The sequence below is a fragment of the Rhea americana genome, unplaced genomic scaffold, assembly GCF_003343005.1.
Source record: "Rhea americana isolate MKP2758 unplaced genomic scaffold, rheAme1 scaffold_17, whole genome shotgun sequence".
In the NCBI taxonomy this organism is placed as follows: Eukaryota; Metazoa; Chordata; class Aves; order Rheiformes; family Rheidae; genus Rhea; species Rhea americana.
Window position 1 is genome coordinate 6,362,788 of NW_028185816.1, and position 21,589 is coordinate 6,384,376.

A 21,589-nucleotide genomic window follows, 5' to 3' on the forward strand; every position below is an offset into this window, starting at 1 on the left:
CCTACGCACAATGAACAAAAATGGTTCTTCAAACATAAAAAATACTGTGTCAAATGAATGCTTAAAAATAGGTATTTCAGCAGGCACGAAGCAGATTATTTGTGAAAACTGATACGAACGTCCAAGTCAGTAACACCTTCCTGCTGGGTTTTTCCAGCAGCCACCATTGAGGGAATGCTGCTAGCTATTGTCATGCAGCTGCAAGGTATGACAGTAAAAGTACTAAGCACAGCCTGTTTAAATCTCCAAATTATAGCTTGAACTCCATTACCAAAGTAAAATGAWCCTATTAGGCTTCCAAACCCCAAATATTTAATAGTGTGTAGTTTTATAGTTGATGAACTTGTAACTGAACAGTCTGTTAATTTGTTTTTAAAAGAAATATACACATGCTTAAATACATTCATTTACTGACAATCATTACAGCTAAACTACAGCTGACCTCCAGCATGGGAGTGGCTAAATTGCAACGGAGAGCAAAAGGGAGCTGGAGTGGTTAGACTCAGGCCATCTTTTCCCAACTTCTGCATTCATTTTTACAAGAATGGATATACACAAGTYTCTGCAAAACACTCATGAACCAAACTGGAATAAAGGACTGACAACACTTTATGACACTGGGACTTCATGACAAAAGTGACAGGCCTGCAATGCAGTGGAAGGAAAGCAGCATGCCAGAGGAATGCTGAAATGCTAGTGAGAGTTTAAATTGGTAGGAAAAAAAATCAAGATTTTTAAATGCCTTTGGCAAAGAAATGAACAAACAAAAAAGCCCACAAACCAAAAGATGCTCCCCGTAACAAAAGCAACAACAAAAATGTGAAACTCTGCCATATGACTTTCTCCAGATTTAAGTAGATAAATGAGGTATTTGAGTGGACTCTCACTGGCATGTCTCTGTGTCAGCTCACACCTGAACAACACACATAGCAAAAGACTTAACTGAGCACAGTCTTTCACAAAACATTTCGCTTCACTAACATGGGCAACAAAACCTACAACCTTTGTGCATTCTCCTGTCCTGAGACAGCATTACCTGTCCTGTCTCCTGGGCAAAGTATTTCTGCAGAATTTGGGACTAGCAGCAGGGGAAGATAGAGGGCTAGAAGAATCAGTCCAATAAGACAGAAAACAAGAGAATGATATTAGAATGAAAAGTGCAGAAAACAGAAAGGAGTTGTTATGTTGTTAGTNAAAGAAAGAAAACAAAATTTTCAAACATCATTTTCAGCAGTAATTTTCTTTCATAAAGATGAATCTACAAAACTGTTGCTACCTGACTAAATAATTATACATCAGGATATAGCTGATTTCGAACAKTTCCAGGGGTACTGCCTTCTACAAAAGGTTGGTCACAGAACATGTGTTGCAAATTAGCATCTGTTTTATCAAGATAATAGCCTAATGTCCTTCTAGTACAGCTCTGATGCTGAAAAAGCAGTTCTGTTCCCTCCTCCCCAGTCAGTSTGAAAAATAATTCAAATGATCATTTTTCAGTTGGCTCAGTCTCCTAGTCCAGTTCAGTATGCATTCACACAAATGCTTGTGCAAAAACACTGCAGAGGGCAACTAGGGTGGAGGAGGCGTCTGGGAGAGGCAAAGGTGGGATCATGAGGGAAGGGAGGCAGGGACTCCTCTTTTCAGCATGACCTCCAATTTAAAAGTTTGTCAAATTGTCATCTTCTGTTCATAAACCATTCCCATCATTACAGCACTCAAGCGCCCGTAGTCCAGATTCTAACTGTCAAATGTTATAAACACAAAGTTTAAAAAGAAATACTTGACTTCTCAAATTAAAATTATAACAATGATGGAGGTTTTTTAGGAATACCACATTCAGATCAACTAACAATTGATTTTTGGAAGGATAATATACAAAGCAAAATTTAAAAAAGTAGGTATAATACGGCACATTGGCTACTGAAGTAAACRGAAAGTCTCACCTGAACTCTGCTCTTGCACTGAACTGAGCTCCTTGCCTAAAATGGTTTCTTTGTATGTTTTAGTACTATTATTCAATACTATCTTGTAATAATGATAATTTGAATTGCAATTGCAGTGTCAGTTAGTGCCAAGACTCCACACATACTGAGATATATGCAAGCTTACAGAAACAAGAATAAAACCTACTAACCTTTCAGATAATGTAGTCTTAACACTGTTGGTTCGGACAAAGGGAGTCAAGGAATCATCTTTGGAGGCTGGAATCAAGCCACTGGAGGAGTTATGGCTCAGCCCACCTCCACTGCTCAGAGAGATATCAATGGATTCACAGCTGGTATGAAGACTGCTGACAGACTGATATCCAATGCCATCCTTGCTAACAGCTGAAGAGCTACTTGCGTTGGTACCCCACGTTAAACTGTTGGAAGGAGCTGAATGTGCTGAACTGGGACTAGAAGCTAGTGGAGACTGGTTCATGTCTGCGTTTTTACTAAATAGAGGACTGCTGCCCCCACTGCTCAGCACACCACTGCCAGATGGTGAATCTAGATTACCCTGTTGGTTCATAGTAGCATGAGGATTGGAGATGACAACAGAATTTTTCATATTTTCTGCTGTTGTGATGGGAACTTGTTTACTAGGCTTTCCACCAAAAAGTCTGTAAAAAAAGACAACATGAAAAATATATAAAATTGAATATTAAATGACTAATGCAAAGATATTTTATACGTAGGTCATTTAACTTCTTAGCCTCAGAAAACCAATATTAAGAAAACAATCTTAGACTGCTCATAGACTATAGATTTATGAATCCTCTGTGATCACTGTCCTTTCAGTCAACTCCAGAGACAATTACTATAACTTCAAATCTACTTTAGGTGTTTTCTTCTTTGAATCATCAAATAATACCTTCACAAAGCTAATTGCAGCTTCACAGAACTAAAATGCAGCCATATTATCTTCTGCTCCTCAATGAAAAAGGATACCAGAGAAATATTGCACTGATTAATCTGAAGCATGGAACATTAGAGGCTAAAAGCTTGTTGTCCAGGTAAATGCTATACAAATCATTGAATGATCTGCACAATGCAGAATCTGGTGGAATGTAACAGTAAAAACATTTACTGATATTGAACATAGGCTTGTCTCTTTTCAGAAGCTCAATTGGCTRAAAACTAACTTTTGGGGTGGAAGACTAGATTTTATCTGGAATAGCACCTTGAACTGCCTCAGTAAAGATCAGATGAGGGCCAGAACCAGTGCAAGGGAGGGGATATAAAAGCATGGTTGGAAGAGGATGACTGCAGTTGCTCCAATTTGCATCACTGGCAACCATTGTGTCACTGTACTCTCAGTGAGGACAGCACACTTCAGCTCCTTCATAACAGTCAAGGGAAAAATCTCTCAGAAGTGTTTAACTGACTTAGACATACACGTGCTTAAGATAAAATTCTCAAACATTTTAAAGCTGATCCTCAAAACTGAGAGATATATAGCTTTTGACTCTAGCTTCAAACATCCTACAGGAAAAAGGGCTTCTATTTTTGCCTTTTAACTCCATTAACTGCATTTAGAACCTTAGCTGTCCTCAAACATATCTGTATGGATTTGCTATTTCCATATAAATATAGTATAGTATTAGGAATGAAATCTTTCAAAGCTGATGTCTGTGTGACTGTAGCCTCARGACAGAAGACTAGGGCAGTCTTGGCCAAGAGCTCCCACAGACACACAGGTGGGTATGTACYAAGTGGAATTTTCTCTTCTCTTGAATATGTACAAGTTGTAGGTACAACACAGGTACACGAAGTCTGTCCAAGACTTCCCAAAAACACAGGCTGTGTAATATAGCTAGCCCCTTTATAACATATGTAGCAAGTCCAGTGATGTCCAAGAGCACTAGGCTTACTCCACATGTGCTATCTGCCACTTCAGCGTACACGTGTGATGTCTAGGACATTTCCATTGGACTACCATTGTATTTTTGCCTCACAACCCTGGGACAATACTACTGGCTCAGGCTGAGATGCCTACCTGCATCTATCTTATACCCAGCATTACTCTAATAGCTATGTCTTGATCCTCTCAGCAGCTGACAGAGAACAGTGCGGACATTCACAGACCATCGCAGATCTGCTCAGCCTGATTCACCTAGACTCAACATAGTACCTCATTGTCGAGGAGACTCCAACTTAGACAAGCAAAAGCCTTTAAATGATAAATCTCATTTTAACAGGGATTTAGAGTTTAAGTTTTATTTGAGCTAATGCTACTAGAGCAAATACAAAGATGTCAAACTATACTGCTAAGATACATGGTCTTTAGGAGCAATAGTAACTTGCAGTATTCCTACTCCAGTGTCACAGCATGCCACCTCTTCAGCTGTATTGGGGGACTGCAACTTAGAAACMGAATCTTAAGAACTTTAAGAAAAAAAAATAAATCAAACACAATATTTTTGCAAGCTTTTCTTTTAAACTCTCCAGTCTTGCCTAATGTGTTTCACAGTACCTCTGAGACAACTGAAAGTATGATGCACTGTGGCACAGGCAGAAATACTTTGCTGCCAAAGGCAGTGGGTTATTGAACCATAGCCTCATAACAAATGCAGTCAAAAGAGGATGTGGTCTGAAGAGCATTCCTTTGAGTTCAGAAAAAATCCAACCCAGCAAGTCAGTCACACCAATACAGAGCTTAATCCTGGAAGGAAAAACTCTACAAAGAAGGACATGTTATCTCCTCTCTACCACTATTGACAAGAAGCAGACCTATCTGAACTGGCTCTTGGGCCATGCAAGCCCTTCATTGAGAAAGAAGTCATGTATTGTGTACTGCAAAACATTAAGGCCAATTTAATAATRAAATGTATCAAGATAGACAGTGGTTTCATTTGAAGGAAATGTCAAATACATAATATTAACGCTAAAGAGAATATTGAGAGAACAGAGACAGTGGTGACTCTCATAGCATAMTTACAGAATTTCACTGTTCATGATAACATGGAAATTATGTATGCTTGCAGACTTACAGGTTAAGTTACACCATTTCTTGGGTATGGATTCTAATTTGCTGTTTAACATTCAATAATTACATGGCAAATAGGTAATAAATACRTGTGCAAGTCATCTGAGTATGAAAATTAACCCCAAAATCTTCTCTATTGACCTTTCATATATTAGTAATAAACAGAGAAGACCAAATTCAACTCTGATGCATTTCCACATGTGACTATTCATTTAGACAGTCTGGAGAAAAATCAAGAATGAAATTGTACGTCAAAAAAGGAATAGTTAAATTAAGTCTCAAAGATCCCTCGTAATAAGAGCCCCAAATGCCTGTTATTCTCCTAGTGCCTTGTCTTAAAAGGTTAATATTTATTTAATGTACTATTTCAATGCCTTGGCTAGCAACATAGTTTTCTAGTAATTAAAAGAAATCCTCAATCATACTTCAGCATGTATGTGCTAGAGGCACGAGCACCAAAAATCTACATTTGTCTTGGGATACKCTATAGAAATGAAAGGCCTATTTGAGTTTTTCATTTTAAGCAGTCATTGATGAAAAGTTAAATTTTCTGAAAGATATGCCTTATCTAATAAGAACTAGTAATAAAATAAATGAAGTTTCTTGAATTAGCCGCTCAAAGGCTCTTCCCACAAAACCACTCATCTGAAAAAGAACAGTCTTCAGCTCTTTAAAGCTTTAGCCTAAGCTGCCATCACAGCCGTTACGCTTGCAATGGTGTCTCAGATGGAATGGGGCTTTATCACATCACTGGAAGCAGGATGGTGTAGCGTAACTGTATGGATATTATGGTGTCGAGACAAAATGAAATGTAAAACACTGCAACTTGAAACACACAAGTTACTCATAATGCCAAATTAAAATGAGAAATAATATTAACGGAATCTTTCACCAGTATCAATATTTTGATACTCATTGTATCACAAATTAATTCCTGCATCACTCAACTCAATATTAAGTGTTAAAATCACATGTGGGCTAGAAGCTGAGATACCAAAGTCAGATATACTTTTTRTTGAAAAATTTGTTAAAAAGGAAAATTCAACCCAACTGAGACAGAGACTTTGCTTGGGGTTCTTTGACGTAGTTGAATAACCTGACATTGTGTGTCTCACAACACAYTGGGCTGATCCACACAACTGAAATATTTGCCTGGGTCAGGCATGTGAATCTAAGTATGTTAGGCCAAATTATGCTGTCATTGTAATGAAAATATGAAATAATTCTGCTGTTGTCAACTTGTAATTTGATTCACCATTGGATTACTTCCAGACTTGTTATAGATACTTTGGTGTAAGAATTCGTCRGTAAAATTAATGTAAGAAAATTCTTATTTCTGTGATATCAGTATGGATAACGCTTTCACGTATGATTTTTGTAATAAACAAACTTGTATCATGATTAACAAAGTTTCTGCCAAACTGTTTTCTTCAAATGTTAAATTTTTGTTCTTGTCTCATAATGTATGGAGTATTTACAACACTAGCCAACCTGTTTATGTGAAATTAAATTTAAATACAAAGACCTTGATGGAGGACCCTAAATAGTAAGTGTTCCACAAAACACAGCCAGGCCTGGCTGGACGAGTCCTGATCATTCAGCTCCAACTAACATTATTTTACAATCAACGAATTTTTTGCCTACCTGCGCAAAGTGGGAGAGGCCACATCAGGGTACTTGGCTCCTTGTTGGTGAGTACTTTGAGCTCCACTAGAAGCAGTCTGTGATGCAGGGTTCACTTTAACAGAATTACATGAGGCCACGCTTTCGTTGTCAGACGAAATCCCTTTCTCTTTATCAGTCTGATTGACTAATCCTGGCAGAGAGTTTCCAAGAATTACCTTGGTCGGCTCTCTCATTTTAGGGACAGGCAACCCAGCTGACTTGCTGCTTATGTTGGAGTCTATGCTACTTGTACTAGATCTATTCCCAGCTCCGCTTCTGCTACTGGATTTACTGGGCCGGGGTAAACTACGATACTGAAGATTAGTTCGGGCACTAAGCGCTAAGTAGCCATCATCCTGGTTCTGAGAGCCATCAACACTAGTCTTCCGACCAGTGGTCCTACCCATGAGTCCAGATGACTTTGGGATTTTTCCCAGGGTAGCTGATCTACTGGTGATAGTTGCCCCACTGGCAGTAATTATAGTCATGCCTACAGCTGACCCACTTTGTTTCTTAAATCCAAATGTATTAGCATTAGCAGCAGTTGTTCTAGAGTTACTTGTGGGAAGCTTTTTGGATTCATCACCACTGCTGCGTCCTGCATCTGATGGGGAACGTTTAACATGTCCAGCTTTAGGAGATAGTCTACCCTTTTCTGATACCTTGGCGTCATCAGTTTTCCCTACAAAAATAGAAAAAGAATTCTAATATTTAATGACTTGAAAACATCAAGCAAATGATGAAACTCAAAGCAGCATGAAAAGCAAAAGCGTGTTAGCCATAAGAGTGTGGTTAAAAATTATGATCTAGTCTGCACTGAACTTAAATGCCACTCTAATGAGTTATACATGCAGACTTGCCAGAGAAAGTATGTGGCGTGTTTGCCCTCGAGAATATGAAAAACAGAGAACAAAGTCTTATGTAATAGTGACAGATAAGAAAAAAAATGTTTCCCTTTTCTAGCTACCACAGACTGATGCCTTTTCATCATCAGAAAGAAGCTGTGTTAGGGCATTAGTACAATTTTTCTAATATGCATTTTTAAAGAAAGTAAGTGTCTGACCTCAACTTTTTCATGCACAATTGYGTACACCATCAAATAAGAAAAGAGATATTAACTTATACTGTTTCATTGTATAAATTCAATCAATTTTCATCCACACATCTGTAACTGCTAAAATCACTAATACATTTACAAGAAAGTTTGGAACTGCACAGTGTTTATGTATAAAGTAGCATGCTGTTTTAGTACTGAGAAAAACATCCTCAACAACATACAATGTGTGCTCTCAAACTTAACCACAAACTCAGAAGCTAGAAGTGTATTATTTGCTCTTCATATGGCAATACTATACCAAATAAATAGCTGGCTTAAGATTAGGATTGCTGTGAAAACAACTTCCAAGGTGTCCTAATATGTATTTTTAAATGAATAGAAATAGAAATGTGGAGATTTAAGATGCTGTATACTTTTAAAACAACACCCAAAAATAAAGACAGGTTTACTTGAAGTGCAGGTTCTGCTTTTGCAAAGTATTTAAACAGTTTTCCTGCTGAACACACTYGTGGCCACTTAGGTCTTACACTTTGTCTCACCTGTTCCAGGTGTCTTTAATGTGCCTGAGGTGGTTGAAGGTTTAGTCCTTGGTGTGGTAATGCCAACCTGAGCTGACATGCCCCGTCGCCAGGAACCCGTCTGTGAAATAACAGTGTTCTTCCTACCAGAAGTGCTTTTATCAGATTCATCAGACACATCAGAGGGATTCCGCCTCCATTTAGATCCTGACTCCATTTTTATGCCACTATCTGATCCTCCGTCTGATTTCTTGACTTCATCACCAGACCATAAGGAATTCCGCTCAACCTGAGAATGTTTTTCTGCATCAGTCTAGGAGAGATAATAGATTTTAWTAGAACCTTCATAACAAATCTTTCTTTCAAGAAGCTTCACAAATGAAAAGCAACAAACTGATGAACAAATTCAGATATCAGGTCTATTACCAATAGACAGAACATGCCTTTGATAAAGAAATTTCAGAGTAAGAAACAAACTATAGCAACGACATTTATTTTCTAATGTACTACTGAAAATAACAAAAAACATACAAGCACCATCTCTCCCAGTAAAGCAGAAAATAAAGAAAAATAAACACTTGATTTATAAAGAATATACTCAACTCCATGACATTTATAATCCTGCATCTCGAATTTCACATGAACCCTTTCAATGCAATGCYTAAAAATCGTATCAAATCTGTGTAGCTGGCTTTTCTTTGTTCTTGTCATTTCCTGCCTCTTTTCTGGCAATCTGATTGCCAGAGAATGATGAGGCAGCTTTTTGCACAGACTTAAAGATATGGAATGCTGTTAATTCTAATCTAACACTTTAGAAAAACACCTAAGAACTGAAGAAAAATGAAATCCCAACAACTTTCTGACAATATTGATTTCTGACTTAAATACCCAAACTGAGTCAGTTGTTAATTTATATTCAACTCTTACAAACAGTTTTTTCCCTATCCTTTGCCCACACTGATTGTGCTGCCAGTCTCTTCCAGAGAATTTTGCAAAGATCAGTACCAAATACRGAACTTTCTCATTATCAAACCTTGGCCAAACTCTGAACAACTCTATCAGACTCTATTGACCTAAATATATCCCTCATGCATCTTTATGTGCTGTTGCTAATGATTACTATTCAAATTCTCTTGCAGAACTCTATGGCTCCTGTCAAATGCTGTTCATTAATTTGGGCAAATTTTGTACCACAACAATCAACTATTACATGACTATATATGTCCAATGTCCATGATCTGGCTGAAGCGCTTTCTAACCATAACAGAACCATGAAAGAGACTGCAAACCCAACACTTGATTACAACATTTGTAAGGAGGTTACAAGATGCTAGTGTCAGCTCTTCCCTGTAGCGTTGTGCAATAAATAAAGAGTAATAGCTTTTTAAAGGAATTTGCATTAATAACACTCAMAACGTTGTTTAGTCCACATTCCTTTACTCCTTCTCAATAATCAGGAAAGAGGAGCACAGAAAAGGATGAATGACATCTTACCATGCTTTCAGCAAAACACATTTTTAAGTTCCTAAAGTCTGTCTCAACATTGAGTTTTCTTTTCTTATCAGATCTTACCATTAACACCAAAGAATCTAGAGGTTTTATGGCTTCATTTCCTTTGCTTTTCACAGTATTTTTTAAAAGACTGAAAAACTAGTCTAAAAGTGTTCAGTACATGAAAGCTGACACCACATATTTTAATTATGTAATATAGTTAGGGCCTAGGTAATTTATCTAGATATTGAACCATTAGACTAAAAAGCATTTACTGTACTATGCACTTCAATATTATTTTCTTGCTGTATTTTTCTCCTGGTAGTCACATGTCATTTGTTTCCTGTCTTTTCATCTAAAGACAGCAATTCAGCATAGTCTTAAAYGAAACACCACCTTCTATCTTCCTTCTTTTCCTATGGTTGCAAGATTTTGTGATTGCTATCTTTTTATGTATGAACATTGGCAGGTTTGTAATAAATTCATGATGTGACCATTTTTCCCTTCTCTGTTTCACTAAAATTATCATTTCATGGAAATGTCGCCTATGTTCACACAGCTTAGAAGAGACCTCAGGCAAAAAAGAACAAATAATCAACCAACAAAACCACATCATCATCATCTCTCATGTGCTTTCATCAGTATCTTGACTTAAGTCCCTTGTCTGGAAATTTCCATTTACACTGCAAGTGTTCCAGAGCAGAAAATACACCTACTTGCCAGTAAAGTGCTTATTCTAGTTTTGCTAGCTTATAAAATGCTCCTGTATTTTCTATTTTTCTCCTTCACATCTGTAAAAAACAGTAAAACCTCAACAGAGAGCCACATCATAAGAAGGCCTCTATCTCTGGTTTCTTCAGTTTTATTTAATTCAGCTACCACACCCATGACTAAATATTTTACCCAAGGCTTTAAAATGCTGCACAGCTACCCTCGAAGCACGTTGGCCAGAGATGTTTCTGTTTAATGGTAAACAATGAGAATAACATAGAAACATGACTAAGGAATCAAAATCAAAACACAGCGAAACTTGGCTTTGCCATTTCAGCTGAAACTCSACCCACCTGAAAGAGCTGGATTAGGTGAAAGTGGAAATGCTGTTTGCTGGAGGTCATTGCAAGACAAATACAACATAAGATGTGAACAAAGGCTGCCACTAGACTGAGTTGGGAATAAAGGTAGCTAGTAGGACTTTAAAACCTACTCATACAGCTTTGTAAGTTTATTCATGAAGATGTGAACAGACAGGGTCCCCCTCTGCTCCTGTGTTACTGAGAAGTCATCTTGATTGAACAGGTTGAGGATGCTGCTGTTTTTGACTTACAGGAATTGTTTTTCCTCTTCTGATCTTTTTATCAGTACATGAATAAGTTTATTACATGATCTCTTCCATTCATACTTCAGTTAAATAAGTTATTTTCCAATGCTCACTTGGTTTTAGTTTCCTGTTACAATATGTATAGAATAAGACCTTAAAGGCATATGCGGAACTGTGTTAAAACATAACTTTAAGTCTGTGCAATACAACAGAAAAACATTAGAGACCCAAAAGCAGTATAGTTACATTAAGTGGTCTGGTACTTGGCATAACCAGGGCAAGACACAGTGCCACGGTAACGCAAATTCTGGTTTCCACCACTAGCCTGTTCAGAATCAACTTGGGGACATCTTCATAGCATTGTTACAGAAAGGGCTACAGCTACAACATGTCTATGAAGAGGTAGTCATTATCATGTTTTCGGCATGCTTTTCAGAGATGAGGAACATGCATATTTTTCTGGAGTTGCAGGTAGTCAGCTGCTCTGAAAATCAATTTCTTGGTTTTCTGCTTAGCACAGACTTTTTTTTTCTTCTGCAACTATGCTTTCTTCTTCTGCAGAGATAATTCTGAGTAAGTGTTACTGACTGTATCAACAAACACTAACATGCTAGGGCCCTCTCCCTTTGATGTGCTACATTATTTGTCTGGACTCTCAGCTGCACGTGCATTAGCTTCAAGCTTTAATTATCTGAAACCCCAACTCTGTACCATCTCAAAAAGATGTGGTAGAATCACGGTAGCTTGAAAGTTAAATTCCTGCTATGTAGGAACAATCAAAGCAGTGGATGCCCTGAGAAGAAAAGTCCACATCCCTATGCAGATCTCTACCTGTCTTTTGTGGCTCAGTGCATAAGCCAGCATACTACTGTCTGGGCAGGAGGGTAAAGGCATATATGCACTGCTATGTCATGAGCTGGGAGATCTACTTCAAGTTGCTAAAAATCAACCTTCCAGACTAAACGTGGTTCCATCACTCCAAGCTACTCTTCACTCCCTTGGCTGACAAGATTAGAATTTGATGTTTAAAGGAAAACAAAATATTTTTTGAAAATTGGTTTGTAGTTAATGGTAATACCTGGAATGAATTATCGTCAGCCGTGAAAACTAAGAGGAGAAGCAGGTCACAGACACAAATTGAACAACTGTATATATAACTTGTATACTTTGGTTCCCAGTTCCCTCTCCTAATGAATATGCTCTACTATCTGTACAAGCCTCAGATCCTTTTCTTCTACTATATGTCTGCACTCTTTTTGATGCTGTAATAATTGTGGAGGAGGAGGAGGAGGAGTTCATCAACACAGATTTTGATCTTTTAGAGGTGTTTCCAAGAATCTGCTCCATCAAAAGATAGAAGTCAAATGAGTTTTTTTTTTTAAGTTAAAATTTAGTCACGTATCCTTTTTTTCCAACAGCATTACAATGTTCAGACACTAACAATTGTCAAAAAATCTTCTAGCTGTCTATGCCACTCTTTCTGTTATATACTGAAGAACATGCTCAATTAATCTTAACTCCTCTCAACTTGTATGGGACATGTATTAGCAGTTTTCCACACACATGAAATCACTGATACACAACCAGAGGCTAACTCTGGAAATCTTTAATGTAGGCTCAAATATGCACTTCATGGCAAGGGAACAAAGAGTAGTACATGCTCGCACCACAGTCCTGTAGGATAACACTTCACAGCAACCACACTTCTGCATTAAAATTGACATTAAAAACAAATTTAGGGTCCAGACATGAAAAGAAAAAATAAAAGAATAAAAGAGGGGAAAGAAATAGAAGAGAAAGTCAAACACACATCTCTTTCCTCTACTTGCTGCAATGCTGAGTTTTACCCTGCTTTCACTTTGACACACAACACTTGACCATGTAGAGCAGGTGGGTATATAAAGAACAAAACTGGATTGCTTAGTCCAGCACTCTGCCAAACAAAATTCCATACCATTAGAGGAAAAAAACACAGTTTATATTATTACAAATCTCTGTTTGATGCAATCTAATTGATGAATAAAAAACTGCTAGCTATCTTCACTGGTTTACTCTATTTGGATATATAACAGCTGAGCACAAAAAAATACATGAAGGCTGTCAATGGACATAGAATTTATCTTCCTGTGAAATGCAGTCAAATTTAGAAAGCCTGCAGTAATGTGCAGCCCTGGAAGTTTAAAATAATGTATCTCATTTGCCTAGTACATTTATACTTCCAGTTAAGATGTAAATAATTAAATATCTTTAAACTTTTATGTTGACTTAAGATAATTCTGTTCTTTAATTAAAAAACACAGTATCTTTTCCAGAGCTAAAAAAATAAAATCCCATCTATTATTACATGTTTACTATACATCAGTCCCTTTAARAGGTCAAAACTCATTTGTTGCCATACCACCCCAGCAGAGATTCCATGGATTCCACACACAGAGGAAATATTCCAGGATGCTACATATGATAAGGTAGTTACTATTGCGTAACATAGCTTTTCCAGTAATATCCACTGTATTGAAGGTTACATGTGCGTTCACACATTCAAGGATGTAAGAAAGGAGGAGGTAGTAAAGGTAAAGGTATATGCAATTATGAATTAATAAATCAGCTGACACTAACACAAGAACCTGCAGCCTAGTTTTGATAGTCTGGAAAGTAATACGCTATTAAATGTTAGTCAAGGCAATAACAATAATTCTTTGCACTCTTACTTTTTTCTGCATCAGTGTCCAAGTTTTTCAGCCTGAGTTGCTGAAAGGCTGTAAAAATAGCTGCAAATTAGAGCGAGGTTACTGCTTAAGACACTCATGCATGTAATTATCATCATGACAAGAAGCACTATCTGTCAAAAGATGAATAAGCAGCTTCATCCTGCTTAAAATATTTATGCCTATTGCATACAGAAAATAATACGTATCCAATGTTACTGCAACAAAAACAGAGATCTTACCTGTGCATCTAAGTTTTTGCGGGAGGAGGCAGGTGTGTTGGCATAAGAGCTGATAGAGGAGCTAGTGTTAATGTCATCAGTACTGAGATTATCTATGGTGTCACTGATCCCACTGCTGACAGAGCTGCTGTCATCCCAGCTGGAGGAAAAGCACACCAAAGGAAGACAACAAAAGTCAAAAGGCAAAACATAATTCAGAACAAAATTATTATTTCTACAAGTCTCATCCTATTTGCAGCTGCAAATGAAAAAAGTCTGCTCTTTTTCATGACTTAGCTCATTGGACATCAAGTTTGAATTCATACAGTTCATCACCTGCCTGATTGCCATAAGACTTACTCTATATCTCTGTTAGGCTTGTAGAACCAATGGTGTAACTCTTTTTCCTGGTTCACCTAAAAGCTTCTATCAATAAACAAACTTTAAAGTGACCCTCAATCTTTGTGCCTGCACTGTAGAACAGGCTAAGGAGGCACTGGTAGGAAAGCTTATCCTGCTAGACGTAGTACTAACTTGCTAAGCCACAAAGCAGAGATGGAATTTAAATACAAGGCAAAAATTAATCTTGACACAGACTTTTGTACTTTCTATCTTGTTAGGTATTCCTAGTCAATAACGCAGATTTGCCAGTAGCAGCAACGGACAGCTGTTTGTAGCACTTGAAAGTTTAGCCCAAGAATGCCCCTGTTCAGATAGCATGCAACTCTCCTGCTCTGTAAAACTCTCTTTTTTTAAGCAGATAAAATAATAGCTCATTATTTAGGACTACCTTCTTCCAGAGTGTAATAGCTTCAACACTTTCTAGTGCATCAGAAACACCACTAACAAAAAATACCCGTGTCTAAAGTGATTTGACTGTAATAATAGACAAATCAAAATAACCTAAAGTCAAGATAGATGCTTCACTACTAACATGTCCTTAAAAATAAATAAGTATTGCTTAAGTAAGAGATTTATAAACTGGCAAACAACTGCTCCTTCTCAAAGAGTAATAAAGCTTGGATTGAAACAATGTCCTGTAAGTAGCTGTGCAAAGATATTTCAGCCCACTGATAACTGTGCTATTGCTGGAAATGCATAAATATATATTGCATATAATTTGCAAAACCTAGCTATGAAAGTTTATCTCCTAGTGACTCTCCAGTACTTTATTAACATAGTCTCAGATTTTGGGAGCTCCATACTCTCCTACTGCATTTCTTGTTTGCTTTAAAACCTTGTAAACAGAGAATGCCATGAATTGAATTGACTTTAGAGTGGAAATCATTCACACATTGATACACTGGATATTTAATACATGCATTTAAAATTAAATTTTTTAAGTATATAAACAAAGACAATGGTCAGCAATGATCAGAGCTTCAGGAATCTCAGTTCTGTTTCTCAGATTCTCTTCTCAACTCTGCCACAGACTTTGTATACAACCTTTGGCGACTCACAAACAGAAAACATTTCATTTTTCTCATTTGCATTTACAAAAGAGCTACCATATATTTGAGTTTTAATGAAGCTTCAGTAATTTTTAATTGCTTTGTGCTTACTTGTGAACATTTTATTTAATTGCTTTGTGCTTACTTGTGAACATTTTATCCACTCATACATACATCAGGTCATGTGAGACATTTGGCACAGATGAACTAGCAGCAAGATCGGCTAATGCACCAAACCACTGGTGGCAATGGACCCACCGGTGGCAACGGACCCACACTCGGCTCGGTGCCCGCAGGAAGGGCTATTGCTTGCAGCTGCCTTTTCCTCTTGCTTTGTTTCAGGTTATGGCCCCCATCAATCTGCCAGCACCGGCGCTTTGTGCGTGTTCTCCCTCCCCTTACTGCTTCAGACAAGAGCAGCCAGGTAGCTCCCATGGGYGACAGTCTCAGCTGTCGGCCTGCTTTGCCTTGCGGAGACGAGGGCATCCCAAGCTGACCCGGGCTTCCCCACTTGGACTGCCTGGAGCCGCTGTGCCAGCAACAGGCAGGCCCTAGGTTTGCGGGAGGATTTCCCAAACACTGTTTGCACAGCAGCTCCAACTCTCCTGATGTGAAAGCACAGTTGTAGCCTACGGTATTAGCAACATCTTAATTTAAAGGAAAGATACCATTTTTTCTAGATTTGGCTTTACCTGAATATTTTTTTATGAGGAACTACTGTAACATAAAATAAAGTTATATGTTAAAATAAAACTTCAAGCACAATTCAAGACTCCTCGTATCCGACAAAGCTAGACAGAAAGACTCGACAGCAACAATTTTATTGCTACAACAACAACTTTTACTGCTGTTTTCCAGTATCATCTTCAGTATAACTCAGCATATGATGTGCTGACTGCATAAAGAAATCCAGGGAACTTAAGGGAAAAAAATCCTAATTTTTCCTCCAGTATGGAAAAATTGAAAACTTGGAAAAGAACTAAAAGTCTTTTTTGAAGTACTTTTCTTTAGAACAGGCGATTAAGTATTTTTTTTGTAATATATTGAAAGCGATATGCACATATATCTGCATATATATATATATATATATATATATATAAAATTCAGTATATCTGCATTTCAATTTTTAAAAATGGTCCTATAGCTAACACTTATTTTTATTTGAAGACCTATAACAAAAAGTGATTACATTTTCTGGATGTTATAAGCCTATAAATAAGTATATAAAACTGATATTAAAATAACTGTATATACAAACGTACTGATCATTTTCCAAGTTTCCTGTAGCAATCAACAGTTTCTTTTTTTATTTCTGAACCTACAAAAAAGTCTTTCTCTGCAAAATGAGCAATGCTGATGTTTCGCATGTTCAACAGTTTAATCTTCTTATAGATATAGCACTGGGGGAAAAATACAATACTGTTCTTCTGTACGGATCATAGTTCCATATTTAACAAACATCAGTACTTCGAATAGTAACTTTATCTGATAAAATGAATACACTTACTAGCGTTTTGTTATCTGCCGACAAGACATAATTCAGTTCTTATTCCAAAAAAAAAACTTTTGGTTTAATAAACAAATACACACTTCAGGTATTGCAAACCAAGTCTTCCAATGGGGAAAGGTATTTCTTGATCTTCAAAATTTACAGAAGTATTAMATTTCTAACCATTCCTCACCATTCTGAAACTACCACAGGCCCCAGTTTAACAGCATCTAAAGAATGTGTCTAATTGTAATCACAAGCAGTTTTACTGGTACTGGTCAGTCCTATCGACTTTAGTGGGGCAATTTAAGGCATTATGGAAATATTCCAGTGCCCTTCTGAACCGGGACATACGCCCCTGGGCAAAGGCAGAAACATGCATCTGAATACATTGACCGTTGTGGCCTCCTTTTCAATATATCCTGGGCATTAAATCTGTTKTGTTCTGATGGAACCCATGAACAACTCAAACTTTGTACTTTCAAGTTTACTAATCCGTTACCAAACTAAAAATAAAAATGATTAGTCACTCTTTGAGGTCCAAAGATAAGTGTCTAATTTAATTAAAACACATATATAGTTTAATCTGTTTTGAATGATCCTTTGTATTAAAAGCTGTTCACTCCAAGAAGCCCATCGCACCTTAAAGAAACACCGTATTTGGTCAATATGCTACGGTATATAACAGGCAGAGCATCATGTGCTGCATGCAGCTGAAGACTACAGCTTCTTGAAAGGACAGTGTCTGTTAACAAAGTGATACATCTCTATCACACATTGTTCTTGAAACAACCCCAAGCCCTCCACATAAATTAGTTCACTTTTACCTTGATTCAGTGTCTTGATGGTTAAAGTCAAAAGAAAGGCAGCAGAATGGGGAAACTAACAGCCCTGGCAATTACAGCATTCTTGGCTCCCAGAGCCATGATAACATCTTTGTAATTTAGCTGCTGCAATTAATAATTTCTGATGTCAGCAAAAGCCTACTCAACCATACCCTAGAGCTGGGATGTTTGGGCTTTCCTTCCTCTATTTGATCAATCAACTGAAGCTTTACTTTGATTACTGAAAATTACATAAATTCTTGAAAGTATATTTCATACTCTCATCTAATATGGAGGGAAATTACATAGCTACCCACTTAAAAAACATCAGCACTACTGAAACTATACCAGATTGTAAATGGGGTCAAAYAGCTTAGTTAACGTCAGATTTTCTCAGATGAGATCATCTAAGGGTGTAGCAAAGCTTTAAACAGTACCAAATACTGGGGGGTCTGGAGTATCTGCTACTCTCACCATGTCTTACATGCAAAGTACCTGTCCCTATCCACTATGAAACCTGCTGTGTTCAGCAGGGAGCAGTCTGCAGGATATGCCTCTTGGACATCTTTGGTCAGCCATAAGTTTAGAAAAATCTTCTTGAAGGAGCTCAGATACTCTCTGATAATTTAAATTTTAAAAGTGAAGRCGGGTATTTGGTGAGCCGTACTTAGGGATTTTTGAAATCTTGAGAGTTATAGCCTAATCTCAACTTGCAGGTTTCCCCGTTCAGACTAACACAGTAACTTCTACTTCCCTGTGGAAGATAGAGCTTCATCCTTCTCATGCTGTTCTCTATTTTGTGTCAGACTTGGTTTTTCATTAAACCATAGTTAGTTAGCTCCTCAAAATACATCACCTCTTACCCAAAGCAGCCTCATGCTCTCTCTCGAGCAAAGTACACTCGTAGCAGGTCACTCTTTCAGAGCTGCCTTCTCTCCGGAGGCAGAGGGGTGTCCCAGGTACTGTTGATGCAACCTCCCCCTTCCCCACCTCCCACCCTGCCTTCTCACCCTAATGTGACTAAGAACACTGCTAATAAAGCAATACTTACATCTCCCACATACAGCACCAGGTCAACTACTCAAAGCTGCTTTTTGAAAGAGATTTGCAAAGCAGTTATCCTTAAGACCTGTATTTTTCTACAGTCTATCAGCATTTTTCCATCTGGCACAATAATCATCCCCAGAATTGGCTCTTTGTCAACCTGGACAGCATATGAAACATTCTCACAATCCTCAGGACACCCCCTCCCTGCAGAAATCTCCCACATTTACAAGTCCAAAACAAAAGAGTCATTAAAATATTACTACATAAAGCTATTGTAAGGCTGAAAATGCACCCTAGTAAAGGGTGGATATCTTAACTTTACTGGATCTTCAGTCAAAATCAAAATTGCAATGAGCTGCTGAAAAATACATTTGTCAAAGACAAGGCCTTGGGGCCTACAATATTTCAGCTGGAAACATGGTAATTATCCTTTTCTACCTAAAAATTTAACTATTTATTAGTTGATAGARGAACAAAAAAAGTCAAGGTATAAAATAATTGAAACTTCACAGCATTTTCAAAGGAWTAAAAGGAAAAAGCCAGGAAAATGTATTTGTATTTGCTATAAGGCAAGAATAATGCAGTTTCCACTGCTTTCTTGTGGGATTTCCTATAATACTGACATCACTGTATCATGATTTCAAAAACCATATACAGTCCCTTGCATGGTTTCCCTTTCAACTTACTAGGAAAGGTGATAAAYAACTGCAAAAGAATGGATTTAGAATCTACTTTCAAGTGAAGTGGTTTAATTAATGTATTTTAAGTGGATATTAATCATCCASCTTCTCTGTGTCTTCAGTAAATCTCCTCTATTACAACTCATTACAGGTATTTTAATGTGAAACATTTTGTTTCTAACTGAAGGTGGAGCTCAGGGACATCACTGTTACATTGAAACACTTTGAAAAGTGAGACTGTCAAAAGTGAAAAGCAAAACAAGCTAAAAGAATATAGTCCATTTCCAGCTGTTCTTGCTGAGGCAGAATCTAATTCTTCTAATGACATTTTGGTGCACAATTAAACTCCTGTAAATGTGCTGAGAGCTATTTAGACCATTTTAATGTTTAGTGACTACTCACTTAACATCCAACAAACCAAAATGCAATTCTCTGTCAAATTCGTTTAGAATTCATGTAAGGTAACATTTCAGGATTTGCATTTAAAAGAGAATAATCATTTGATCAGAAGTATTGATAAGTCTCAAAACAGTTGGGAAAGAAAAGATTTGGAAAAGTTGGAAAACTGCATGGGCTTTTTTTGTTTAACGTTTTTATATCAGCACTAATAACCTTATCAAAATAACAGTGGATTCTCTTTTGTCTCTCAAAATTTGACCAGGAATTTGCCCAAGTCATTGTCAAATTCCCCGTGAACACAGCCAAGCACACACACACAGGAGCTGTTAAACCCACCTAATCTCAGMGAGTTTACCATTTGAAATACTCCAAAGCATCACAAAAACAATCTGATTTTCTACTGAACCTAATAATCTCATGCTATAAAGCAAAAAACTCCAGTGGCAGCTTTTCTGTTTGCTCAGAGACTCTTTACTTCTTCACTGTCTAAAATCACTAAATACAGCAGCCACACAACTGTACTAAGTTGCAAAACGTTTGCTGGTTAGCTGGTGGAACTTGTTTTTTGGCTGTTGTTCAAAACAACTGTTCCTATGGCGTTACACAGCCTAAGGGGTTAGGTGACAAATCAGTGCGAGGTCCTGCCTTTGACCCCAAGGCTGGAGGGACACCAAGGTACAGACAAGCAAAAAGGATCTTGCTCAAATACTCCAAACAGCTAGTCAGCCTTGTCTCCTGGACTCATGATCCACAACCCRTATTTTCTGTGTTTTTCCCCTTTCACTGCTGATGTTCCCCACTCGCTGGCCTATCTGAAGAGCTCCTGGTTGCATATACCAGTGACTAACCCAGCAGTGCACGTGCAGAGGATCCTTGTGCTGCTATGAAATTCACCTTGCTGCCAGCAGCAGGGTCGCTTCCTTAATTTGAAGACCTAGCAATTGATACTCATCCCTGGTTGTTTCTGTGCGACTCCATTGACTCCAGCTGATTTACACCAGTGCAAACTGGAGAGAGAATCAGTGTCTTCCTACCACGGTAAGCTCAAATGTTAAGTCTTACTAGTTATTACGTAAAAATTACCCTCACAGCCTTTACTTCCAAGCCGGTAAAATGCCTTGAAAAAAGTCAGAAATCTTTGTTTTTGTACCAGGTGAAAATGAATCCCCGTACAGCACACAGCCGGCACGCAAGAGTAAGAACAGAGCAAATCCCTGGCAGGAAAGCGTGGGTGCTGCCGAGGCCCCGCCAGCTGCCTCCCTCCCACCCCTCCGCCAGGGAGCGAGGAGGAGCCCAAGGGTGGGTGCCAGCTGCGGGATCACCGCTGGGACTTGCCTGTCGGGGCCCCGCGGTGGGCAGAGGCACTGCCTCGGGCAGGTGGGGTCACGGCGATTCCCACCGCTCTGGGAGCTCTGCCAGGGAAACCCCRGAGACCTCGCGAACATCTCTCGCTTACTCGCCTCGCTTCACAGTTTGTGCTTTCTTCACACCCCAAAGCAGGTATCTTCCGGATCACCTCCCCTCATACGATACAAGCACTATTTAAGCCACGACTTAAAGAAGAGTGGCACTTAGTGAGAACACAAGCACATTGACACCAGTCTCTTTTCTGAACGCGCCTGCTGACCGTTTCGGGGCTGGCGAGGGTGAAGCCGCCGCGAGCCGGCCCTGCTCCCTGGCAGCCTGCTTTGGGAAACAAAGGGAAGCTTCCCAGCTCCCAGCAAAATCCAAACTGGCTTGAACGCAAAGACAAAAA

At 38.2% G+C, this 21,589-nt stretch overlaps 1 protein-coding gene across 1 annotated transcript in view; it reads right to left on the minus strand.

Annotated features, from left to right (window-relative positions):
• Nucleotides 1–21,589, minus strand: part of NAV2 (neuron navigator 2) — a 245,917-nt gene that overhangs the window by 41,867 nt on the left and 182,461 nt on the right. Inside the window, exons 12-15 of the mRNA XM_085300906.1 lie at nucleotides 13,965–14,103; nucleotides 8,230–8,521; nucleotides 6,613–7,315; nucleotides 2,135–2,602 (exon numbers count right to left, since the gene is read on the minus strand). Of these exons, the coding sequence (XP_085157032.1) occupies nucleotides 2,135–2,602; nucleotides 6,613–7,315; nucleotides 8,230–8,521; nucleotides 13,965–14,103 (1,602 nt within the window). The remainder of the gene's footprint in view (nucleotides 1–2,134; nucleotides 2,603–6,612; nucleotides 7,316–8,229; nucleotides 8,522–13,964; nucleotides 14,104–21,589) is intronic.